General features: G+C 44.3%; 3 gene segments (V, D, J or C); 1 reads left to right on the top strand and 2 right to left on the bottom strand.

Annotated features, from left to right (window-relative positions):
- The first annotated feature begins 2816 nt into the window (after window positions 1–2816).
- On the top strand, window positions 2817–26178 carry LOC113126633 (immunoglobulin kappa variable 6D-21-like). The segment is given in 2 exon segments: window positions 2817–3083; window positions 25871–26178. Coding segments are annotated over 2 exon segments (486 nt in total).
- LOC113126630 (Ig kappa chain V-III region MOPC 63-like) lies at window positions 7553–11475 on the bottom strand. The segment is given in 4 exon segments: window positions 7553–7875; window positions 8724–8759; window positions 10981–11313; window positions 11411–11475. Coding segments are annotated over 4 exon segments (741 nt in total).
- LOC113126690 (Ig kappa chain V region 3315-like) lies at window positions 10364–10889 on the bottom strand. The segment is given in 2 exon segments: window positions 10364–10729; window positions 10837–10889. Coding segments are annotated over 2 exon segments (234 nt in total).
- Window positions 26179–27745: the final 1567 nt, after the last annotated feature.

The raw sequence follows: 27745 nt of genomic DNA, 5'->3' as shown, positions 1-27745 counted from the left end.
GACTCTGGGAGCCCTGGGTGGCCTCACAGGTCACAGAGCCCACCTTCCCCCACTGGTCTGCAGGGAGCCTCAGGGTGCTGCTCCAGCTGTAGCGGCCGTCGTTCCCCAGCACCCCGGGGCTCCTGCTCTCCTCCCCACTGCTGCTTCTGCCGTCCACCTTCCAGGCCATACTCCAGTCTGAGGGGAAGCCCTTGTTGGCCAGGCACATGAGCGTGGCCTTCCCCTGCTGCAGCTCCTGGCTGGAGGGGCCCAGCACCGTCAGGGTGGGACGGACATCACCTAGGAGACACCGATCGGCTTAGAGCACAGGTACCACACAGCTGTCAATCAAACAGCACACACCTGGACACCTTTCCTGTGTCAGAGTGGATTTTCTCCTTTAAGGACTTTGTGTCAGATGGTTTTTCTGCTCCACCAGTCACTGACTCACACATTGTTTCACTTCCCTTTAACAAACCTCTCATGCACATCAGCACAGAGACCGTCCTCATATGACCTGAAATATATCAGGCCACACTGCAAACAGACTGATTCTACTATTCAACAGCTGCATGTCTCTGATTTTCCATTTCAACTCTTTAATGGAAAGAACAAACTACAGTTTAAATCCGTTTACAGTTTTGATGGTTTGGTTCAAAGACGTGATATTTTAACTGTCAAATTATAAAAAGTGCAAACGATTATCAGAAACTTTTATAGACGTGATCAGACACAAATAATCAGCGTCCAAAAATTTGATTTTATAAAAAACAAACAGCCTCAGAAAAATGTCAAAATTCATTCCCACTGAGATTTAAAGACATTTGAAATAGTCAGATATTTTCATCTCAGTTATCAGTGTTTTAGCTCAAAGTCAGAACACTTCAAAACAGACAATTAAAGACCAAACTTGGAAAAACATTTAAAGGACAATTGGTGTTTTTCAGATTTTACATCTTAACTAGAAAATGGAAAGTTCAGTAAATCTCTTTGGTTTTCAAAATAAAAGGGGATGAAAATATTTTAAAATTCAGATTTTCCAGTGATTTCAATCAGCCCACTGGAAATTTATCTGCTACAAATGTTCAGACACAGAAATGAAAACCTTAACTTAAGCTCCAATATTTAATATTTGATCAGAAACTTACTTCCAACATCCAGTCTGGTTCCTCCACCAAAAGTCCTCCACAGTGACACAAAGTGACTGAGGCGTCGTACAAAAACCTCTCAGTGCAGAGACACGGCTCTGACTGTCCGACTGAACTACAACAACTACAAGTCGTCGTGTTTTTCTGCTCTAAAAATGGATTATTGGCAAAATATTTCTGTGTAAATTCAACTTTTTCATTTCAAATATAAATGTGTCTTTGCTGTTTTATCTTTTTTGTTCAGCGTCAAAAGTTTGGACCAGAAATTATTGATGAAGACGCCAAATCACATATTTCAGATTCTAGAGAAGAACTTGCACTAAAAGCAAAATATAGTTAATGAATTAATGAAATGCATCAAAAAGTTGAACTTACTTCCAACATCCAGTCTGGTTCCTCCACCGAACGTGTACCACAGTGACACAAACTGATTGAGGCGTCGTACAAAAACCTCTCAGTGCAGAGACACGGCTCTCTGAGTCTGAAACAAACAGTCAACAAAAACAGTCTGTAAAACACAGCTGCTGTTATAAACATGAACTAAAACTGAGCTCCAGAAAACACCCAAATTAATTCAACTGTTGAATATTTAGTAGATTTTTAATGTCTCAAATTCAAACTAAACGTTTTAGACGTTAAATCATTCAAAACATTTGAAACAAACATTTCTGAAAAAAATTCACAAAACAAATCCACATAAACATCAATATGACACATTTCTAATCAATACTGTGATAAAGTGATTGGTCCATTAATAATCAGCCTGATCAGAGTGATCCAAGTCCCTGTTGGACTCAGTCAGAACATTTCCATAGAGAGCCACTTTGCATCAGCAGCACCATGCTCCAGTGCTCTGGGACAGTTTATAGTCCTGAGAGTTGAACACTGGATGACTGACAGCTGTCCTTCATGACAACAGAAGCCACAGAAATCCTCCTCATCAAAAACATGACTCTGATCTCCGTCCTCATCTGGACTCTCCTCTGCTTCACTCAGGGTGAGGAAAATCTCTTTTCTGTCATGTGAAAATCATTTGCAGTGTCGCTGAGTTTCACCTCAGCTTCTCATGTCCAGTGTTTCTTCTCTCTCCTCAGGGTCTGTTGGACAAAATGTGGTTGTGACTCAGCCAGCAGCCAAATCCCTGCAGCCTGGTCAAACTGTCACTATTGACTGTAAGGCCAGTCCAAAAGTATATCACTACACTGGATCACAGTACTACCTCCACAGGTACCAACAGAAACCTGGAGAAGCTCCTAAACTTCTGATCTACAGAACATCAGACAGACAGTCAGGAATCTCATCCAGATTCAGTGGAAGTGGAGCAGGAAATGGAATCGACTTCACTCTGACCATCAGTGGAGTCCAGGCTGAAGATGCAGCAGTTTATTACTGTCAGAGTTATCACAACATCAACAGTCAGGTTGTGTTCACACAGTGAAAAATGGTCGTACAAAAACCTCCCTCAGTCAGACTGAACAGAAACTGAACTGACTGCTGCAGCTGGAAACTACTGCAGAGACTGATACAGTTCACTGAGGACACACACACACACACACACACACACACACACACACACACACACACACACACAGTTCAAATCAACATTTAACAAAAACAGGTCCAATGATCCAAAATGATGTTGATGGAATTTAAACTCCTTTCTCCATGACAGCGTCTCACCATCCTTTCATATCCCAGTTTAATCCCATGGTTTTAAGGGATTGGCCAAAGAATCAAGATGAGCCAAACTGGGACAGTCAGTGAGAAAATACCTGCTCATGACCTTTGCCCTCAGCCTCATATTGGATCCAAGCTGTTTCAAGTCCTGTTCCCAGTCCAATATAAAGTCATCAGCAGCAGAAACCTTCATGATTGAGTGTGGCAGCACCATGATGATGATGATAAGGATGATGTCTCTGACTCTACTGCTGGCCACCCTGGGGCTCCTGGTTCAGGGTGAGACTCTCTTCTGAAAACCTTGCTTCAGGATGCAGCCAGGTTCACCACAATGATGTTCTGCTCTGATGGAGAAACGCTGACACGAGCAGCACTGAGTTTCTTCCATCTATTGTCCATGTTAAAGAAATGATCCTCTTCTGTTTGGATGATGATCGTCTTTCTCCAAGCTGGACTGGTCTCAATAAGCCTTCTCCTCTTTTTCATGTTTTCCAGGTTCATCAGGACAAATCACCCTGACTCAGTCTCCTGGATCGCAGTCTGTTGTTCCAGGACAGACTGTCAACATCAAATGTCAAGCCAGTTCAAGTGTTAGCAGCTACCTCCACTGGTACCTTCAGAAACCTGGTGAAGCTCCTAAACTCCTGATTAGATACGCTACAACCCGTGAGTCTGGAGTTTCCGATCGTTTCAGTGGAAGTGGATCTGGGACTGACTTCACTCTGACCATCAGTAGAGTTCAGGCTGAAGATGCCGGAGTTTATTACTGTCAGCATGATTACAGCTTCCCGTTCACACAGTGAAACAACGTCGTACAAAAACCTCCCTCAGCTGCAGAGGAACTGATCTGACTCCACAGCTGCACTGAAACTCAAAACAACAGACAAAGAACTGGAGGACACTACAGTCAGCAAGTGACTTATTTATTATTTAACTACATTATATTAAAGACAATCAGTCAACAGAAAATTATCTCATAAATAGATAAAACATTTCAGCCATGACTGAACTACAGACTGTCTACATGTTTTTTATTGTTCATATATTTATTTCTATGGTTTGATGTCCAACAGAGTGACGTGTTTCCTTTCAAACCAACAGTGAAGAAAAAGTTTTATGTTTGTAATTTTTCTCATGATGTTGCTTCTGTGTTTGGATACCTGGATTAGAGACTCAGGGCTTTTATTTTGGAAAGGAAGTGTAGCACATATGTGGGCTAACCACCAGATTAGATGATTAACCTATTAGCAAATGTTAGCACTTGCTTATGGCAGGCTAGGGATACCAGAAGACTTAGTTCGGCTCAGGGAGCTGTGGTGAAGTAAATGATGACAAAGAGGAAATTGATTAGTGATGGGACCTTATACTGAGGGTGAGACTGACAAAACAACAACACCAACATATAACAATATAAACCCCAGGCTATATACAATCTGCAGATTTGGGTTGGAGCTGGTTTCAGGGTAGATGAAGCAGTTGGAAATACACTTCACTATTTAGGTCCCAGTTCACAACAAAGCAATAAGTTGACCAACATAATTACAGAAATTATACAGTAACAACATTCACAATTGCACAGGACCTTGTACCCAGACAGACGATGAGTCCGCACCACAAACGGTACCTGGTCAGTTAAAACTCGTACACACTACACACATGCACCACACAGAACAGTGCAGACTATGTGCCCTTCAGTGCCTGCAAACTGTCCATGGGGTGTGACTTGTCCAAGGCCGAGGAGCAGCTTCAGTGGAAATGTGTGGCTGTGAGTGAGTTAGTGAGGGGACCAGGGCTGAAACAGCCTCCTACCAGACCCACAGGAGGACGGGGTCAAACTGGAGAACTCCAGGCTGCTTGTAGCTCGCCATCAGGTTTGCTTAACCCCAAACAGGAGTGTGTCTGACCCGTATCCAGTATGAACCAGTAACACGGCTCTGCACAGCATCACAGTCCCTCAGTACCATGACATGTTTAAACCAAGCAATAACAATGAAGAGCAAAGTGCTGGGTTGGTATTAAAGACATCAAAACACAACAGAATAATTCCTAGAGATTATTGGTGTCAATAGAAACTCACTGATGCTAACACTGATGCTAACACTAATACTAGTAGCAACATGCTAACACTGATAATAATAATAATAATAATACATTTTATTTCATGGCGCCTTTCAAAGTCTCAAGGTCACCTTACAGATAGAAAAGGAAGCATACAGCATGATATACATAGAGTGCATTAAAACAACAGTAACAAGAATACATAAACGGCGGGAGAGAATGTAAAGGCAAAAGCGTGGATTATCTAGGAAGTGGGCGAAGTACAGTAAAAGTAAATTGAAATACAGAAACCCAGATGACAGAACAACAAATATGAAACAGTATGAGACAATATGAAATAGGCAGAGGGTGGCAGGACATCACAGGGCTGCTTTGAGAAGTTAAGAGAGTTAGGTGGAAAACGCTATACGGAACAGATGTGTTTTGAGTGATGATTTAAAAGTTGATAAGTCCGGAGACGACCGGATGCGATGAGGGAGAATGTTCCAAAGGCGGGGCGCAGTGTGGCTGAAGGATCTAGCGCCCATGGTGGCCAGGCGCGCTGTAGGGGTGCAGAGGAGAGTGGAACTGGAGGAGCGGAGAGGACGAGGCGGAGAATAGATATGAAGTAGATCAGTGATGTATGGTGGGGCAATAGAGTGGAGGGCTTTGTAGGTGAGAAGGAGGATTTTATAGTTTATACGGAAGGACACAGGGAGCCAGTGAAGTTGTTTAAGGACAGGGGTGATATGATGTGAGGATGGAGTTCTGGTGATGATTCGGGCAGCAGAGTTCTGGACAAGTTGAAGTTTGCGAAGTGATTTGAGAGGTAGACCAGTGAGGAGTGAGTTACAGTAATCCAAACGAGAGGTGACAAAGGCGTTAATGAGTATTGCCGTGCTATCGGTGGTGAGTGAGGAACGGATGCGGTTTATGTTACGGAGATGGGAGTAGGCCGACCGGGTAGTGGTATTGATATGCTTAGTGAAGGAGAGAGTACCGTCTAGGATGACACCCAGGCTTTTAACTTGGGGGGAGGGGGGGACAGTATTGTTGTCAATTTGAATGGAGAAGGTGCTGGTTTTAGAAAGGGTGGATCTGGTGCCCACGAGGAGAATTTCAGTTTTGTCAGGGTTGAGTTTCAAAAAGTTATGGGTGAACCAGGATTTGATATTATGTAAGCAGGTAAGGAGGGAGGGAGGGGGGAGGGTAGAAGATGGAGCAGCAGAGAGGTAGAGCTGGGTGTCGTCTGCATAACAGTGGAAATTGATGTTATGTTGCCTAAGGATATTTCCGAGAGGAAGGAGATAAATAATAAAGAGGAGGGGCCCCAGGACAGAGCCCTGAGGCACGCCACAACTGACAGTAGAGGGCTGGGAGTGGAAGTTCTGGAGATGGACGGACTGGGTGCGGTCAGATAGGTAGGAGGTGAACCATGAGAGGACCGAGCCGGCTATGCCGATGGAAGCAAGGCGATGGAGGAGAATATTGTGTGATGCTAGTAGCAACATGCTAACACCAATGACACAAACAGACTCACCAATTCCAGTTGATAAACAGGCACCGAACGGCTCCTACAGCGGCAGTAGTTGGTTGCTAAGAGCATAGAATAGCAGGTTTAAGTTTACAGTGAATTTAACACTGAACCAAAGAGGAAATAAGCCTTTGTTTGTTTGTTTAATTGTTTGTTAGCTTTCCCCTCGCGCTATTGAAGGGAGAACGGGAAACACCTTGTGATTCCAGCTGCAACGAACGCGATTGGCTGGCCGAGTCACATGACTCCCAGCCATGCCACGTCGATGTAGTGGTGCGTTCAGAGACTCATGGGTGTGAAACAACACTAACCAAGGCGGGTTTGGACCTGGGTTAGAGAAAACCATCATAGTGTCTGTTGTCAGCTCTTTCAGACTCTGCTCACATGTAAAATGTCTTTATTTGAAAGGAGTTTCTCACTGATCTGTGTCTCTATATGCTGGTGATATTTAACTTTATATTTCCAATCTCTACGTTCTGTCAGAGGTTCTGCAGATTCTTTTCTTGGGGAAATTAGTGAAGAAATAAACTTTTTAAATAGACAAAGTCAATGAAACAACAAAATCACTTCATTATTCTCATGTGGTAAAACACAGTGTTAAAGTGTTGATGAGGACAAAGAATGAATGTGTTGAAAATAAAAGGTCAAAGTGCAAATGTTCATTTGGACTCTACTAATAAATAAAACAGTCAGAAAAACCTGAAACTACATCAGTCCATCTGTCACTGGACATACTATAATACATCCCATAACTTTAAATACAGCATAAAATCTTTATCACACACTATTGTGATGTTGAATCAATACACAAACATCCATTCTGTATTCTGATTTTTATGTCTTTAAATAACTTGACAAAGTGATGATTCTATCCACACATACCACATACAGCAGTCGTTTTCTTTTCTTTACTACGGATCACAATTTTTATCTGTAAACACTGTCAGTATAATTGTATAACTGTGTGTTAATGATAAAATAACCTAATCAATAAATAACACACAGGGAAACAGAACTGATTTGATGATCTGATCTTTATTAGTCTGGAAACTTTGACACAATCACCGTTAGAGAAAACTAGCAAACATATCTGGAAGGAAGAAAAAACATGGAAAGAGATTTTCAGAGTAAAACCAGAATCAGAGTAAAACCAGAATCAGATTCCCAGTGAGTCAGGTCAGGACTGGGAACACTGGTCTCTCCTCAGTGTCTCTGTGACCGGACTCTGGGAGCCCTGGGTGGCCTCACAGGTCACAGAGCCCACCTTCCCCCACTGGTCTGCAGGGAGCCTCAGGGTGCTGCTCCAGCTGTAGCGGCCGTCGTTCCCCAGCACCCCGGGGCTCCTGCTCTCCTCCCCGCTGCTGCTTCTGCCGTCCACCTTCCAGGCCAGACTCCAGTCTGAGGGGAAGCCCTTGTTGGCCAGGCACATGAGCGTGACCTTCCCCTGCTGCAGCTCCTGGCTGGAGGGGCCCAGCACCGTCAGGGTGGGACGGGCATCACCTAGGAGACACCGATCGGCTTAGAGCACAGGTACCACACAGCTGTCAATCAAACAGCACACACCTGGACACCTTTCCTGTGTCAGAGTGGATTTTCTCCTTTAAGGACTTTGTGTCAGATGGTTTTTCTGCTCCACCAGTCACTGACTCACACACTGTTTCACTTCCCTTTAACAAACCTCTCATGCACATCAGCACAGAGACCGTCCTCATATGACCTGAAATATATCAGGCCACACTGCAAACAGACTGATTCTACTATTCAACAGCTGCATGTCTCTGATTTTTCATTTCAACTCTTTAATGGAAAGAACAAACTACAGTTTGAATCCGTTTACAGTTTTGATGGTTTGGTTCAAAGACGTGATATTTTAACTGTCAAATTATAAAAAGTGCAAACGATTATCAGAAACTTTTATAGACGTGATCAGACACAAATAATCAGCGTCCAAAAATCTGATTTTATAAAAAACAAACAGCCTCAGAAAAATGTCAAAATTCATTCCCACTGAGATTTAAAGACATTTGAAATAGTCAGATATTTTCATCTCAGTTATCAGTGTTTTAGCTCAAAGTCAGAACACTTCAAAACAGACAATTAAAGACCAAACTTGGAAAAACATTTAAAGGACAATTGGTGTTTTTCAGATTTTACATCTGAACTAGAAAATGGAAAGTTCAGTAAATCTCTTTGGTTTTCAAAATAAAAGGGGATGAAAATATTTTAAAATTCAGATTTTCCAGTGATTTCAATCAGCCCACAGGAAATTTATCTGCTACAAATGTTCAGACACAGAAATGAAAACCTTAACTTAAGCTCCAATATTTAATATTTGATCAGAAACTTACTTCCAAACTCCAGTCTGGTTCCTCCACCAAAAGTCCTCCACAGTGACACAAAGTGACTGAGGCGTCGTACAAAAACCTCTCAGTGCAGAGACACGGCTCTGACTGTCCGACTGAACTACAACAACTACAAGTCGTCGTGTTTTTCTGCTCTAAAAATGGATTATTGGCAAAATATTTCGGTGTAAATTCAACTTTTTCATTTCAAATATAAATGTGTCTTTGCTGTTTTATCTTTTTTGTTCAGTGTCAAAAGTTTAGACCAAAAATTATTGATGAAGACGCCAAATCACATATTTCAGATTCTAGAGAAGAACTTGCACTAAAAGCAAAATATAGTTAATGAATTAATGAAATGCATCAAAAAGTTGAACTTACTTCCAAACTCCAGTCTGGTTCCTCCACCGAACGTGATCCACAGTGACACAAAGTGACTGAGGCGTCGTACAAAAACCTCTCAGTGCAGAGACACGGCTCTCTGAGTCTGAAACAAAGTCAACAAAAACAGTCTGTAAAACACAGCTGCTGTTATAAACATGAACTAAAACTGAGCTCCAGAAAACACCCAAATTAATTCATCTGTTGAATATTTAGTAGATTTTTAACGTCTCAAATTCAAACTAAACGTTTTAGACGTTAAATCATTCAAAACATTTGAAACAAACATTTCTGAAAAAAATTCACAAAACAAATCCACATAAACATCAATATGACACATTTCTAATCAATACTGTGATAAAGTGATTGGTCCATGAATAATCAGCCTGATCAGAGTGATCCAAGTCCCTGTTGGACTCAGTCAGAACATTTCCATAGAGAGCCACTTTGCATCAGCAGCACCATGCTCCAGTGCTCTGGGACAGTTTATAGTCCTGAGAGTTGAACACTGGATGACTGACAGCTGTCCTTCATGACAACAGAAGCCACAGAAATCCTCCTCATCAAAAACATGACTCTGATCTCCGTCCTCATCTGGACTCTCCTCTGCTTCACTCAGGGTGAGGAAAATCTCTTTTCTGTCATGTGAAAATCATTTGCAGTGTCGCCGAGTTTCACCTCAGCTTCTCATGTCCAGTGTTTCTTCTCTCTCCTCAGAGTCTGTAGGACAAAATGTGGTTGTGACTCAGCCAGCAGCCAAATCCCTGCAGCCTGGTCAAACTGTCACTATTGACTGTAAGGCCAGTACAACAGTACATCAGTACTCTGGACCACAGTACTTCCTCTCCTGGTACCAACAGAAACCTGGAGAAGCTCCTAAACTTCTGATCTACAGAACATCAGACAGACAGTCAGGAATCTCATCCAGATTCAGTGGAAGTGGAGCAGGAAATGGAATCGACTTCACTCTGACCATCAGTGGAGTCCAGGCTGAAGATGCAGCAGTTTATTACTGTCAGAGTTTTCACAGCATCAACAGTCAGTGGGTGTTCACACAGTGAAAAATGGTCGTACAAAAACCTCCATCAGTCAGACTGAACAGAAACTGAACTGACTGCTGCAGCTGGAAACTACTGCAGAGACTGATACAGTTCACTGAGGACACACACACACACACACACACACACACAGTTCATATCAACATTTAACAAAAACAGGTCCAATTATCCAAAATGATGTTGATGGAATTTAAACTCCTTTCTCCATGACAGCGTCTCACCATCCTTTCATATCCCAGTATAATCCCATGGTTTTAAGGGATTGGCCAAAGAATCAAGATGAGCCAAACTGGGACAGTCAATGAGAAAATACCTGCTCATGACCTTTGCCCTCAGCCTCATATTGGATCCCAGCTGTTTCAAGTCCTGTTCCCAGTCCAATATAAAGTCATCAGCAGAAACCTTCATGATTAAAGACCCAAACAGCCTCTGCATCTCCATCTCTCTGTTGGTACCAGGATAGACGATTTGAATTATCCACATTCTGACTGGTCTTACAGCTGATGGTGACGGTGCCTCCCAGAGCAGACCTCACAGTTCCTGGCTGAGTCACTGTGACCTGGCCTCTGGATTCTGAGGACACAGAGACAAAAACATAAAGCAGCCTCAAGGTTTTGTCGGCTTCATTTCACAGCGACAGACGTTCATAGAGGAGAGGAGTTGAATTCTCTGGACTTTACCTGTGAAGCAGCAGCAGAGGAGAGTCCAGATGAGGACGGAGATCAGAGTCATGTTTTTGATTAGTTTCCAGCTGCAGCAGTCAGTTCAGTTTCTGTTCAGTCTGACTGAGGGAGGTTTTTGTACGACCATTTTTCACTGTGTGAACACAACCTGACTGTTGATGTTGTGAGCACTCTGACAGTAATAAACTGCTGCATCTTCAGTCTGGACTCCACTGATGGTCAGAGTGAAGTCGATTCCATTTCCTGCTCCACTTCCACTGAATCTGGATGAGATTCCGGACTCTCTGTTTGATGTTCTGTAGATCAGAAGTTTAGGAGCTTCTCCAGGTTTCTGTTGGTACCAGGAGAGGAAGTACTGTGATCCAGTGTAGTGCGCTACTTTTGGACTGGCCTTACAGTCAATAGTGACAGTTTGACCAGGCTGCAGGGATTTGGCTGCTGGCTGAGTCACAACCACATTTTGTCCAACAGACTCTGAGGAGAGAGAAGAAACACTGGACATGAGAAGCTAAGGTGAAACTCAGCAACACTGCAAATGATTTTCACATGACAGAAAAGAGATTTTCCTCACCCTGAGTGAAGCAGAGGAGAGTCCAGATGAGGACGGAGATCAGAGTCATGTTTTTGATGAGGAGGATTTCTGTGGCTTCTGTTGTCATGAAGGACAGCTGTCAGTCATCCAGTGTTCAACTCTCAGGACTATAAACTGTCCCAGAGCACTGGAGCATGGTGCTGCTGATGCAAAGTGGCTCTCTATGGAAATGTTCTGACTGAGTCCAACAGGGACTTGGATCACTCTGATCAGGCTGATTATTCATGGACCAATCACTTTATCACAGTATTGATTAGAAATGTGTCATATTGATGTTTATGTGGATTTGTTTTGTGAATTTTTTTCAGAAATGTTTGTTTCAAATGTTTTGAATGATTTAACGTCTAAAACGTTTAGTTTGAATTTGAGACGTTAAAAATCTACTAAATATTCAACAGATGAATTAATTTGGGTGTTTTCTGGAGCTCAGTTTTAGTTCATGTTTATAACAGCAGCTGTGTTTTACAGACTGTTTTTGTTGACTTTGTTTCAGACTCAGAGAGCCGTGTCTCTGCACTGAGAGGTTTTTGTACGACGCCTCAGTCACTTTGTGTCACTGTGCACAGTGAAAAATGGTCGTACAAAAACCTCCTTGAGTCAGATTGAACAGAAACTAAAAAAAACTGCTGCAGCTGGAAAGTACTGCAGAGACTGATACAGTTCACTGTTCAAATCAACATTTAACAAAAACAGGTCCAATGATCTAAAATTATTGTCGTCAGTAGGAACACACTGATGGTAATCCTGATGCTAAAGGTAATGCTAATACAGGTGCTAACACTGATTGTTACGGCCCCAGGCCTTCTTGGTTCTCGCCCCCCCCCCCCGTACTGTTTTCTTGTGCTCTGTCTGAGTGCGCCACGAAGAGGATGATTGGGATTCCTGAAATACACCTCCGACTGATAGGTGCAGCTGTTCGGGATTGTCATTGGCCGACGGGGTTGCGAAACAGCAGCTGCAAGAAGATCAACCATGGATCGCGCCTCTTCGCCTGATTGGCCCACCGCTTCAGCCTTCCACCAATCAGCGATCCACCCCTCAGCCCATCGCGCATTTAGAGCTCGGAGAGTTCACTAGCTCGGGGGGAAACTGTGCCTTTGTCCGTGGTCAGTTTCACCCTCGATGTTGTGACTCTTTCTCAGACTTCTGTGTTAGAGTAAATAGGTTTGTACACCGCGTGGCGGTTCTAGTTTGTTACCCCTGTTGTGGGATTGTGTTATCTGTGTTTTGGTAACATTTCTTAGCGCTGTTAATGTTATATAGCAGGCTGGTCTAGTCAACCTCCTAGCTCTCCCTTTGTTACTTTATAAGTTGACTGTATTGGTTTAGACCTGGAGTTTGGGGTTGTTTCTGTTTTCTTCTTTGGTTCTTTGTTATTTATTGCTGTTAAAAATAGTGTTTACTCCAGTGTCACACCATTTTCCTATTTGTATTTTTCTGTAAGAATCGCTGGTTCGTACCCTGTAAATAAATACCTGATTACATTCCCGTGCCTGGAAACGTATGTTACTCCCCAAAACTTCCCCTAGACTATATTGGGTTGTAACATAAGTGGGGGCTCGTCCGGGATCTTAATACTCCTACTTGACCTCCCAAAACCAAAACCCACAGTAGTGTTTCAGGCCATTGGACAGCAGAGGCTGTGTCGGTCTAGTATGGCAACGGATTATGCCGAGTTGTTTTTGGCTTCTCCTACCCTGGAACTACTAGATAAATGTAGAAAGGGGGATCTAGCGCTTATTGCCACAAGACTGGATGTCCCTTTCCCCAAACAAATCGCTAAATGCGACCTGAAATTGTTATTGGCGGAAGCTCTGACCGAGCGGGGTATTCTACTTCCTGCTGTGGTTCCAAAAGTCACTAAGGTAGACCCAAGTGCCAGCACTGTTGTGCCAGGTAAAGAGGCGGGGGTGGAACCCCTAGCCGCTACGGCCAGTGATGGGGACGAAGGTGAGACAGGTAAGACACCATTTACCCTGCCCCGGTTCGATCCCTCATCATTGACTGGTTCCGGGTCTAGGGTAGAGGCGCGGCTGAAGGTCCGCCTCGCCCGCATGCAGGTTGAGGCCCAGGAGAGGGCCCGACAACTACAATTTGACCTGGAAGTAAAGAAGCTGCAGATTGAGGCCGACACGGCTGTGCGAATTAGACAGTTGGAACTTGCGGGCCAGTCCTACGCACGTCCGCATGTAGCCCAGCAGATGGCAGCTCCACAGCATGAAACCCCTGATGCCCCTCGGGTCAGCAGCGCGACACCTACCTTTGATGTAAGTAAGCACATTACTTTGGTTCCAGTGTTTAGAGAAGCTGAAGTAGATGTGTACTTTCAGGTATTTGAGAGACTAGCTATTGCTCTGCACTGGCCTGAAGAGATTTGGGCTGTGCTTATTCAGTGCAAGATGCAGGGAAAAGCCCAAGAGGTTATTTCGGCTCTACCTTTGCCAGACAGCCTGGACTATGGGAAGATAAAAACTGCCATATTACGAGCGTATGAATTGGTACCTGAAGCTTACCGCCAGAAGTTTAGGAAACTGAGGAAGAGTCCACAGCAAACGTATGTAGAATTTTCACGACTGAAAATGAATCTGTTTGAAAAATGGTGTCATTCGTGTAATGCGAACAGTTTTGATTTATTGAAGGAACTGGTGTTGTTGGAGGAGTTTAAACAGTGTCTTCCTGATCGTGTGGTGACTTATCTGAATGAACAGAAAGTGGAAACATTGACTGATGCGGCAGTGCTCTCTGATGAATTTGCCCTAATTCATAAACATACGTTTGAACCTGTTACAAAGGTTCGTTTGCCAAAAATCTCCAAATTGGGCGATATTGGGTTAACGAGCAATGTGCCGGCGGAAAGACAATGCTTTTACTGTCACCAGGTCGGGCATATCATAGCTGACTGCCCTTCCCTTAAAAAGAAACAGGCCACTGCGAGTGGTGATGCGAATAAAAGAGCCCACGCAAAAGGCGTTGGTTTTACTCAGAACACGGTTGTACATGACGGTAAGGACAAGGTTGATCCATGTTTTAAACCGTTTATCTTGGAAGGTTGTATCTCTCTCTCTGAAAACTCAGAGTGCAAACCCATAACCATGTTACGAGACACAGGGGGATCCCAATCTGTTATACTGTCAAGTGTTCTGCCTTTCTCCGCAGACTCCGCCTGTGGTTATAGTGCCATCTTGAGGGGGATTGAACTAGGCTACACCCCCAAACCCATCCACACGATTTATATAAAATCTAAGCTAGTGACGGGTTACTTTCCTATAGCGGTGAGTGATGAACTACCTATAGAGGGAGTAGCTTTGTTATTGGGAAATGACATAGCGGGTGGAAAAGTACTACCATCGTTAGAGGTAGTGGATGTGCCTATAACGCCTGAAATGTATAATGAGTCTGCCCCATTTCCTGTATGTGCCGTTACCAGATCCCAAGCTCGTGCCAATACTGATATTTGCATTGAGGATAGCTTTCTCATGCCTCTATTTGCAGAGACAGGGAAAACCGAGACCGAGTTTCCGGTAGCTCCAAAGCACCCTTGCAAGCTGAAAGTAGCGGCAGAGCCCCCTTCAGGTATGGAGGAGGTGACAACCGCTGTACCTGCCAAACGGCTTAGCGAGTTACAACGGCTGGATCCCACATTATACAAGTGCTTTGAGGGATTGGAAAGGAAGGACAATATGCCTAGGTCAAATTCAGCCCAACCTAACAAACGTGCTCAGTTATACCTGGAAAATGAGGTACTAATGCGAAAATGGTATGCGCCCGGTAGTAAAGATAATGAATGGGGACACGTGACGCAAGTCGTGTTGCCGCAGAGCTTTAGGCAGCAGGTACTGTCATTAGCCCATGAAAGTTGCTGGTCTGGACATTTAGGAATTACAAAGACGTATCATCACATTTTGCAACATTTTTTCTGGCCAGGATTAAAACAAGATGTAGGTAAATTCTGTCGTAGCTGTCATGTTTGCCAGTTGGCCGGGAAACCCAATCAGGGTATTCCCCGTGCCCCACTCTGTCCAATCCCAGTAGTGACACAACCATTTGGTAAAATTATTATTGATTGTGTAGGTCCTTTACCTAGGACTCGAAATGGAAACCAGTATTTGCTGACTATAATGTGTACCGCTACTAGATATCCGGAGGCCCTACCGTTAAAGCGAATTACGGCCCCCATTGTCGTTAAAGCATTAATGACATACTTTGCAACGTTTGGACTACCGCAGGTAATCCAAACGGACCAAGGAACGAACTTTATGTCAAAAACCTTTCAACAGGTAATGAAAACTCTGGAGGCCCAGCACGTGACCTCTAGTGCTTACCATCCAGAAAGTCAAGGTGCCCTGGAGAGGTGGCACCAGACAGTAAAAAGTATGCTCCGTAAGTATTGTTTGGAGACGGAAAAGGAATGGGATGAGGGTTTACCTTTTGTGCTATTTGATGCACGTAATGCCAAACAGGAATCATTAGGATTTAGTCCCTATGAGCTAGTGTTTGCACATACTCCGCGCAGTCCGCTGAAGGCTGTCAAAGAGACTATACTGAATGCGAATGTACCAGCATGTAACGTGTTAAGTTACGTGAGCAAATTTAGGGAGCGGTTGCATACTGCAAACCAGCTTGCCAAAGAGACTTTAGAACATACCCAAACTGTCATGAAACGCCACCATGACCAAACCGCAATACACCGACAGTTTACTGTTGGGGATCAGGTTTTGGTATTACTACCGCAAACGGGCTCCTCCCTAAATGCCCGCTTCACTGGTCCATATACGATTGATAATAAACTTAGCGACACGGATTATTTGATTCACACGCCCGATCGCCGTCGGAAAAAGAGAGTTTGCCATGTAAACATGTTAAAGCGATATTTCTCCCGAGGGTCCGCCAATGCTGACATTCCTCAATCAGTTACAGCACATACTAGTGCCGTAGTCATCGTGCACCATGTTGACCCAGATGATCCTGAGGACAGGGAACATGAAACATACCCTACGGTACGTCAAACTGGTAGACTAACAAACTCCGAGGAGTTAAAGAGTTATTCTAAACGATTGACTCATCTGAATCCAGAGCAACAAGCTGACATAAAACAGCTTGTGAAAGATTTCCCTTGTTTGTTTAATGATGTACCCTCTCGCACCAACGTCTTAACACATGACATAGATGTTGGAGATGCTAGGCCAATAAAACAGCATCCATACCGGGTAAACCTCGTTAAACGTGCGGTAATGAAATCTGAAACGGATTACTTGTTACGACATGGTTTTGCTATCTCTAGTCACAGCGCGTGGAGTTCACCTTGTTTGGTGGAGGCCAAACCTGACGGTACCCCGCGATTCATCACCGACTTCCGCAAGGTAAATCACATTACTGTCCCTGATTCATATCCACTCCCTCGCATGGAGGATTGCGTGGATAATGTTGGTTCTGCCAGGTTCGTATCTAGGCTAGATTTGTTAAAGGGATACTGGCAAGTCCCGTTAACTGAACGTGCCTCTGAAATAGCTGCCTTTGTTACGCCTGACTGTTTATTGCAATATACAGTCATGGCGTTCGGCTTGTGTAACGCCCCTGCCACTTTTCAGCGGCTAATGAACATCGTCTTACACGATGTTGAAGAATGTAGTGTTTACTTGGATGACGTTGTTGTGTACACACAAAACTGGCCAGAACATGTGAATGTGTTATGCAAGGTTTTCGAGCGACTCGCACAGGCGTCGTTGACGCTAAACCTTGCCAAGTGTGAATTTGGCCAAGCCACGGTACGTTACCTAGGTAGGGAAGTTGGCCAAGGACAGGTGCGCCCTGTCATAGAGAAGATTCACGCTATAGTAAATTTTCCTGTGCCCACCACACGGCGAATGCTACGTAGATTTTTAGGAATGGCAGGCTATTACCGTGCTTTCTGTCGAAACTTTGCGACAGTTGCTCAACCCCTAACTAGTCTGCTTAGCCCAAAAGAAAGGTTTGAATGGACCCCTGACTGTCAAAGTGCTTTTGAATGTCTAAAGGCTCTGTTATGTCATTCACCTGTGTTACAATCCCCTGACCACTCTAAACCCTTTAGGCTCGACATTGATGCCAGTGATGTTGGGGCTGGAGCCGTTCTACTCCAGGACGATTTGGAGGGCATTGAACACCCGGTTAGTTACTTTTCTCGAAAGTTTAACAAATACCAAACTCGGTATTCAACTGTTGAGAAAGAAACTTTAGCATTAATATTGGCTCTACAGCATTTTGATGTATATGTTGGATCCAGTCACCTTCCTATCCTGGTTTACACCGACCATAACCCACTCGTATTCCTCGCCCGAATGTACAACCACAACCAGCGACTAATGCGATGGGCTCTTACAGTCCAAGACTACCATCTAGAAATCCGCCATAAAAAGGGCTCCGAAAATTTACTAGCGGATGCCTTATCTAGATGTGAGTAACAAAAATTTTGTTTGGTATAGACAAAATAATGTTATTCTTGTTGATAAACTTTTGTGCATGAGTTGCATATGGATTGTGCAAAAATTTTAAGGGGAGGGGTGTTACGGCCCCAGGCCTTCTTGGTTCTCGCCCCCCCCCCCCGTACTGTTTTCTTGTGCTCTGTCTGAGTGCGCCACGAAGAGGATGATTGGGATTCCTGAAATACACCTCCGACTGATAGGTGCAGCTGTTCGGGATTGTCATTGGCCGACGGGGTTGCGAAACAGCAGCTGCAAGAAGATCAACCATGGATCGCGCCTCTTCGCCTGATTGGCCCACCGCTTCAGCCTTCCACCAATCAGCGATCCACCCCTCAGCCCATCGCGCATTTAGAGCTCGGAGAGTTCACTAGCTCGGGGGGAAACTGTGCCTTTGTCCGTGGTCAGTTTCACCCTCGATGTTGTGACTCTTTCTCAGACTTCTGTGTTAGAGTAAATAGGTTTGTACACCGCGTGGCGGTTCTAGTTTGTTACCCCTGTTGTGGGATTGTGTTATCTGTGTTTTGGTAACATTTCTTAGCGCTGTTAATGTTATATAGCAGGCTGGTCTAGTCAACCTCCTAGCTCTCCCTTTGTTACTTTATAAGTTGACTGTATTGGTTTAGACCTGGAGTTTGGGGTTGTTTCTGTTTTCTTCTTTGGTTCTTTGTTATTTATTGCTGTTAAAAATAGTGTTTACTCCAGTGTCACACCATTTTCCTATTTGTATTTTTCTGTAAGAATCGCTGGTTCGTACCCTGTAAATAAATACCTGATTACATTCCCGTGCCTGGAAACGTATGTTACTCCCCAAAACTTCCCCTAGACTATATTGGGTTGTAACACTGATGCTAACAGTAATGCTAATTCTGATACTAACAGCTGCAACGAAGGCGATTGGCTGGCCGAGTCACATGACTCTCAGCCATGCAACGTCGATGTAGTGGTGCGTTCAGGGACTCATGGGTGTGAAAGAATACAAAATAAGGCGGTTTTTGACCTGGGTTAGAGAAGACCATCAGTGTCTGTTGTCAGCTCTGATTTTTATATCTTTAAATAACTTGACAAAGTGATGATTCTATCCACACATACAGCAGTCGGTTTCTTTTTTTTTTAAAATCAGATCACAATTTTTATCTGTAAACATTGTCAGTGTAATTGTAGAACTGTGTGTTAATGTTAAAATAACCATCCATCCATCTTCTTCCGCTTATCCGGGGCCGGGTCGCGGGGGCAGTAGCCGAATCAGGGATACCCAGACTTCCTTCTCCCTGGACACTTCCTCCTGCTCTTCCAGGGGGACATCGAGGCGTTCCCAGTCCCTCCAGCGTGTCCTGGGTCTACCCCGGGGCCTCCTCCCGGTGGGACATGCCCGGAACACCTCCCCAGGGAGGCACCCAGGAGGCATCCGAAACAGATGCCCGAGCCACCTCAACTGACTCCTCTCGATGTGGAGGAGCAGCGGCTCTACTCCGAGCTCCTCCCGGGTGACCGAGCTCCTCACCCTATCTCTAAGGGAGCGCCCGGCCACCCTGAGGAGGAAGCTCATTTCAGCCGCTTGTATCCACGATCTTGTCCTTTCGGTCATGACCCAAAGCTCATGACCATAGGTGAGGGTAGGAACGTAGATTGACTGGTAAATCGAGAGCTTCGCCTTCTGGCTTAGCTCCTTCTTCACCACAACGGACCGGTACACCGACCTCATTACTGCTGCCAATGCCCCGATCCGTCTGTCAATCTCGCGCTCCATCCTTCCCTCACTCGTGAACAAGACCCTGAGATACTTAAACTCCTCCACCTGAAGCAGGATCTCTCCCCTGGCCTGGAGATGGCAAGCCACCTTTTTCCGGTTGAGTACCATGGCCTCGGACTTGGAGGTGCTGATTCTCATCCCAGCCGCTTCACACTCGGTTGCAAACCGCCCCAGCGCACGCTGGAGATCCTGGCTCGATCGTGTGGTCCCTGAACTGAACTCCCTCCGGCCCCTGGCTGCGCCTAGAAATTCTGTCCATAAAAGCTCCTCTCCTGTGGAACCAGCTCTCAGCCTGGGTTCAGGAGGCAGACACTCTCTGTACTTTTAAGGCTAGACTTAAAACCTTCCTCTTTGACAAAGCATATAGTTAGGGCTGGCTTCAGGCAACCCTGAACCATCCCTTAGTTAGTTATGCTGCTATAGGCCTAGACTGCCCAAGGACCATTGGTGCACTGAGCTCCCCTACCCTACCCGCCCCCCCCCTCCCCCTTCTCTCCGACCTCATGTATATTCCACCATTGAATGTTACTAACCTTGTGCTCTCTCTCTCCCCTAGTTTGTGCTCTCTCCCTCCCTCTCTCTCTCTCTCTCTCTCTCTGTACCTTCTGCAGGTGTCCCTGGTCCTGGAGCTGTTTATCGCTGATGTGCAGTTACTGGCCCCACCAACTTGCAGTGTCTATTTGTTGTTTATTGTTGCTGTTCTTTTCTCTCTGCTCTATCCACTCACCCCAACCGGTCGAGGCAGATGGCCGCCCAAACTGAGCCCGGTTCTGCTGGAGGTTTTTTTCTTCCGTTAAAGGGAGTTTTTTCCTCTCCACTGTCGCCAAGTGCTTGCTCATAAGGGAATTGTTGGGTTTTTAGTTTTAGTTTTTGTAAAGTGCCTTGAGATGATTTGTATTGTGATTTGGCGCTATACAAATAAAATTGAATTGAATTGAATTGAAAAGTAATGAACAGAACCGGTGACAAAGGGCAGCCCTGCCGGAGTCCAACGTGCACTGGGAACAGGTCTGACTTACTACCGGCAATGCGAACCAAGCTCCTGCTCCGTTTGTACAGAGACCGGATAGCCCTCAGCAAAGGCCCCCGGGCCGACAGATAGTCCTTCACCATGGCCTCACCGAACTCCTCCCATACCCGAGTTTTTGACACCGTCACCGCCTGGGCTGCAGCACGCTTGGCCCAACGGTAGCCGTCAGCTGCTTCGGGCGTCCCACAAGCCAACCAAGCTCGGTAGGACTCCTTCTTTAGCTTGACGGCATCCCTTACCTCCGGTGTCCACCACCGAGTTCGGGGATTGCTGCCACGACAGGCACCCGAAACCTTATGGCCACAGCTCCTAGCTGCCGCGAAAACATGGAAAACATGGAAAACATAGTCCATTCGGACTCAATGTCCCCAGCCTCCCCCGGGATCTGGTAGAAGCTCTCTCGCAGGTGTGAGTTAAAGACCCCTCTGACAGCGGGTTCGGCCAAACATTCCCAACAGACCCATAGGCCGAAACAACAGTGAGAGGCCTATCCCCGACCCGAAGGTGCAGGGAAACCACCCTTTCACTCTGGGGGGGAAAACTCCAACACGTGGCAGCTAAGCTGGGGAGCTATGAGCAAGCCCACATCAGCTCGCCGCCTCTCACCGCGAGCAACTCCAGAGTAGAAGAGAGTCCAGCCCCTCTCAAGGAGCTGGGTTCCAGAGCCCAGGCTGTGCGTGGAGGTGAGCCCGAATATCTCTAGTCGGTAACGCTCGACCTCCCGCACAAGCTCAGGCTCCTTCCCCCCCAATGAGGTGACATTCCATGTCCCTAGATCCAGTTTCAGCATCCAGGGATCGGGTCGCCGAGGTCCCCGCCCTCGACCACTGCCCAATCCACTAGGCACCGGCCCCTTATGGATCCTCCTGCGGGTGGTGGGTCCACAGAAGGGCGGCCCCACGTTGCTCTTTGTCCGGCTGGGCCCCATGGGGGGAGACCCAGTCACCAAGCGCTCGCCAACGGGCCCCAACCCCAGGCCTGGCTCCAGGGTGGGGCCCCGGCTTCGCCATGCAGGGCGGCGTCACGGTCCTCGGTTTTCGCTTCATAAGAGGTCAGTGAACTGCTCTTAGTCTGGTCTGTCACCTAGGACCTGTTTGCCTTGGGAGACCCTGCCAGGGGCATATAGCCCCGGACAACATAGCTCCTAGGATCATACGGGCACTCAAACCCCTCCACCACGATAAGGTGGTGGTTCAAGGAGGGGGTTAAATAACCTAATCAATAAATAACACACAGGGAAAATGAGCTGATTTGATGATCTGATCTTTATTAGTCTGGAAACTTTGACACAATCACAGTTAGAGAAAACTAGAAAACATATATGGAAGGAAAAAAAAAATAGAAAGAGATTTTCAGAGTCCAGTGTTTCTTCTCTCTCCTCAGAGTCTGTTGGACAAAATGTGGTTGTGACTCATTGTAATGGAAAAATGAATTGATCATTCTTACTAATTATGATTTTTATTGTTTCTTACTGTATTCTTGACCCAAGTTTGGGTTTTCAGGTTTCACAGGTTTTCATTTACAGGTTGATTCACAGAGTTACTAAGGCTCATGTGTTTTTCATAATCATGTCTGATGTTTATGTTCTTCCTGACCTAGTATAGTCTGACACTAAGGGACACAGTGTTCTCAAGGATGTTGGTGAAGAGTATCTGGGAGAAAGGTTCCTTAGGACACAAGGTGTGGGGAAGGGACAAGTATAACAGAGCACGCCCAGGATGGAGGGTTAACTGTCCAATGAGAATATAGAGTTCTAGAATATAGTCTTATTAGGAATAACTTTGTAGAAAAATAGGGAAGTACAGACTTAATTATCTGATTAAGCGAATGATTATTTGCATTTACTTTGCATATCTGTATAAGTAGCGGCCTCAGCCTAGTAGGGGCTGAGCAGATGGGGAACAACATGGGAAGACTCTGATCAATTGTGTTCAATGTTTGCTCAATTCTTGCAAGAAATATATTCATAAAAGACAGTCGGTCTGCACTCTCTTTATTGCTCATCCTACAACGATTGTTTTGCCACAACACTCATCCAGCAGCCAAATCCCTGCAGCCTGGTCAAACTGTCACTATTGACTGTAAGGCCAGTCCAAAAGTAGCTCACTACACTGGATCACAGTACTTCCTCTCCTGGTACCAACAGAAACCTGGAGAAGCTCCTAAACTTCTGATCTACAGAACATCAGACAGACAGTCAGGAATCTCATCCAGATTCAGTGGAAGTGGAGCAGGAAATGGAATCGACTTCACTCTGACCATCAGTGGAGTCCAGGCTGAAGATGCAGCAGTTTATTACTGTCAGAGTTATCACAGCATCAACAGTCAGGTTGTGTTCACACAGTGAAAAATGGTCATACAAAACCTCCCTCAGTCAGACTGAACAGAAACTGAACTGACTGCTGCAGCTGGAAACTACTGCAGAGACTGATACAGTTCACTGAGGACACACACACACACACACACACACACACACACACCCTCACACACACACACACACACACACACACACACTTCATATCAACATTTAACAAAAACAGGTCCAATGATCCAAAATGATGTTGATGGAATTTAAACTCCTTTCTCCATGACAGCGTCTCACCATCCTTTCATATCTCAATATAATCCCATGGTTTTAAGGGATTGGCCAAAGAATCAAGATGAGCCAAACTGGGACAGTCAGTGAGAAAATGCCTGCTTATGACCTTTGCCCCCAGCTTCATACTGGTCCCAGTCCATTGTAAACTCATCAGCAGCAGAAACCCTCATGATCAAAGACCCAAACAGCCTCTGCACATACAGCTCATATCCCTACATCAACATATATATACAGTGAATCTGGTGACAAATGACATTCGTCTGAACACCGACGCTGGCAGAGTCTGTCTTAGTACTGTTGGATCTGAGTGCTGCTTTTGACACAGTGGACCATGTGATCGTGTCACTGGCACTGGTACTGCCCTTAAATGGTTTAAGTCATATCTTGAAGACAGGAAGTATTTCATTGAAATTGGTAACTGTGTCTCAGACCAAATGGCGTTTACATGTGGGGTCCCCCAGGGGTCTATCTTGGAATCCGTTTTGTTCAATCTTCACATGTTTCCTTTAGGCCAGTTAATACGCAGCAATAATATGTCCAACAATAACTATGCAGATGACACTCAGATTTACATTTCACTCACAGCAGGTGAATATGGACCAGTCGATTCACTGTGTCACTGCATTGAACAGATCACTGTGTGGATGCAAAAAAACTTTCTCCAAATAAACGGAGACAAGACTGAAATAATCATCTTTGGGCCACAGAAACAAAGAGAAAATGTCAACAGTCACCTCGAGTCTCTTTCTCTAAAATCTAAAAATCAGGTCAGAAATCTAGGGGTAATCATGGACTCAGACATGAATTTTAACAGCCACATTAAATCAATAACATCGTCAGCTTTTTACCATCTCAAAAACATTGCCAGAATCAAAGGGATCATGTCTAAACCAGACTTGGAGAGACTCATCCATGCATTCATCTCCAGCAGGTTAGATTACTGTAACTGCTCACAGGGCTCTCAAAACGAGCTGTGAGGCAGCTGCAGTACATTCAGAATATTGCTGCTCGGGTCCTGACTAGAACCAGGAAGTACAACCACATTACTCCTGTTCTCAGATCTCTGCTCTGGTTTCCTGACACTCAGAGAATAGACTTTAAAACAGCACTGCTTGTGTATAAGTCTCTTCATGGCTCAGCACCACAGTACATCTCTGAGATGTTGGTGCCATATGAACCATCTGGAACTCTGAGAACATCAGGGACAGGCCTTGTGCTTGTGCCCAGAGTCAGGACTAAACAGGGAGAAGCAGCGTTTCAGTTTTATGCACCTAAAATCTGGAATAGTCTCCTGATGATGTTAGACAGGCCTCATCTCTGGCAATGTTTAAGTCCAGGCTAAAAACTTTTCTTTTTAGCTCAGCATATGACGACTGAAAGTGTTTTATCTAAAGTGTTTTATCTGAACTTAGTCTCTGTAATTTCATTTAAAGTTCATTTTCTACTATTTCCTGTTTCATGTTTTGCCTATGTACTTTTCACTTGTTTTTTATTTCTGTAAAGCACTTTGAATCACTCTGTGTATGAACTGTACTATATAAACAAACTTGACTTGCCTTACTGCAGAGATTGTGTTGTGTAAAAATCTGGGAGATTAAGACAGCACTTAGGCAAACTATGTAATGTGTGAAGAACTTTGAAGAGTTATATATTACATACAGAAAAGCATTAAGCACAGAGAGATAATGTGTGACATCAACAGGACATGTGTGAGTACATGATAATGTGTGTCATATATCACTGTATGTATCCAGGAATCCAGACAAGCATTGGGAAAAAAGTGGGGGGAAGAATCACACTAAGCCCTAGCAGAAGACTTGGGCGGGGTGTGGGTCCCCCAGCATCTTAAAAAAAGGAATTGAGAAGGGCCTATACACCAATATGACCAAAAAAGGGAATTTAATAGTGGTAAATGGAAATAACTTTGAAATGAAAAGAGGTGGGTCAAGGGGCGTAGATCAAACCCTTTGACCATAGGTATAAAGCTGGGAGCTTCAGAAACATTGTCAGTCTACCCCAGGGTAACTCACCTTGTCTGTACTGTGTGTTGTGTGAATAAACACCTGTGCACTTGGATTCAATGGTCTCTCTCATGTTTGTGACCCTGATGAGGAGGATTGCCAGCCATACTTAGTAAATTTAAATCAGTCAGATTGCTTGTTTCCCAAAAGTAAGAAGAACATCAGCACACGACAATTGAACCTGCCAAAGCAAATGGGATGACACACTCTCTCTGACTATTAACTCAGAAATCAAACAAGCTCAGTGAGACTAAAAGTTCTGTGTGCAGCTTTCAGTCCCATCACATGATCATCCTCAGCACATGGACTTTCCCAGTTGTCACTGAGCTGTGGATGTTCAAATTTCCGACGTTAAGAGGCCAGTGTTGATCAGTGGCCGTCCAGGCCTTTCAGAGCCACCCACACGCCGGCAGCACCATGATGATGATGATGATGATGATGTCTCTGACTCTACTGCTGGCCACCCTGGGGCTCCTGGTTCATGGTGAGACTCTCTTCTGAAAACTTTGCTTCAGGATGCAGCCAGGTTCAGCTGGACTGGTCTCAATAAGCCTTCTCCTCTTTTTCATGTTTTCCAGGTTCATCAGGACAAATCACCCTGACTCAGTCTCCTGGATCTCAGTCTGTTGTTCCAGGACAGACTGTCAACATCAAATGTAAAGCCAGTTCAGATGTTGGCAGCTACCTCCACTGGTACCTTCAGAAACCTGGAGAAGCTCCTAAACTCCTGATTTATTACGCTACAAACCGTCAGTCTGGAGTTTCTGATCGTTTCAGTGGAAGCGGATCTGGGACTGACTTCACTCTGACCATCAGTAGAGTTCAGGCTGAAGATGCAGGAGTTTATTACTGTCAGCAGGGTAACAGCTTCCCGTTCACACAGTGAAATAACGTCGTACAAAAACCTCCCTCAGCTGCAGAGGAACTGATCTGACTCCACAGCTGCACTGAAACTCAAACAATATCAAAATATGTGGTTTACCATCAAAATATGTTTTGACATTAATTTTAATCATTTTATGACTTTTAATTCATCCAACACATAATTTAGTAACTAGTTAAAGCAGAGTTTAGATCAGGGCTTCTGTGTTACAGTGAATGTTTGCTCTTCACATCAGGAAAAACATATTTCCAAAGAACTGGTGGACACTACAATTAGCAAACTGTTTTATATGTTTCTCAAAATATTGATTTGTCCCCACATTATAATAATAATGAAAAAAAATTAATCAGTGAACAGAAAAACAATTCACAAACAGATAAAATAATTGACCCACTATAGACCATGTTGACATTTTTATTTATTAACTTAATCATTGAAGTATTTTATTTTTATGTTTGTGACTCCTCATAAATAATGAAAAAGCAGATTTGTTGCAGTTTAAAGTTTTCATAGTAAATGTTATAAATACAACATTATTATTGAACTACAGATTCATATTGTTGTTTGTTGTTTTTATGTCCAACAAATTCAGATGTTCCTCCTTCTCCAACATCAGTGAAGGAAAAGTTTCCATAAAAGTAAAAACTAGAAATCTTAATTGAGACGTCTCTAAATTGATGTAAATGTTTCAATGATGTTCACGTGTGCTGAGTTTGAATATCTGGATTAGAATTAATGCCTTTGTTTTGTAAAGAAAGAGCATCACAGTGTCTGTTGTCAGATCTTTTGTTCTTTCAGACTGACACTGCTCAAATGTAAAAAATATTTGAATTTGAAAGTAGTTTTTCACTTTTTGAGTGTCTTTATATGCTGATGATATTTGACTTTATATTTCCAATGTCTACACTTCCTCAGACACTTGTTTCCTCAGAAAATTAATAAGGATATAAACTTTTAATTGCACAAAAGTAAAAGTTAAACTTATCTATTACTATCATCATCTGGGCTAAAAAAGTAAAATATTGTTGAGAGCAAAGAATGAATGTGATGAATAAAAAAAAAAAAAAAAAAAAAAAAAAAGGTTAAAGTGCAAATAGTTCAAATGATACCTCATAAAAACAGTCTGTAAAACACAGCTGCTGATATAAACATGAACTAAAACTGAGCTCCAGAAAACACCCAAATTAAGCCTCACCCTGTACCGGGTCTACAGAGTCTGGAAGTGAGTGTAGACTAGAAAGAAGGGACTACAGGGCCCCAGTCCCAAGGCAGCTACCCCAAAGCTTTACCTGCTGAGAGTGAAGTAGTTCATACCTGTTCACAGTAGATGGTCACATATGCACATACAGGCTGATTCACTATTGCACCTATTTATCTCAGTGACTGGCCCCACATGGTGTTTAGCAAAACAAAGCAATTTGATATTAAAAGGAAACAGGAAAATTATACAACACACCAAAATTAATGCACTGGCCTCTTTAAAAAGGGCTTAAAACAAACAGCAGCCTCCCTAATTGGAAATGAGGTCCCTGAGAACCAGCACCAGAACCAAACACACAGATAAAGCCCA

Source organism: Mastacembelus armatus, chromosome 11, assembly GCF_900324485.2.
Source record: "Mastacembelus armatus chromosome 11, fMasArm1.2, whole genome shotgun sequence".
In the NCBI taxonomy this organism is placed as follows: Eukaryota; Metazoa; Chordata; class Actinopteri; order Synbranchiformes; family Mastacembelidae; genus Mastacembelus; species Mastacembelus armatus.
This window is presented reverse-complemented; position numbering and strand designations above follow the sequence as displayed.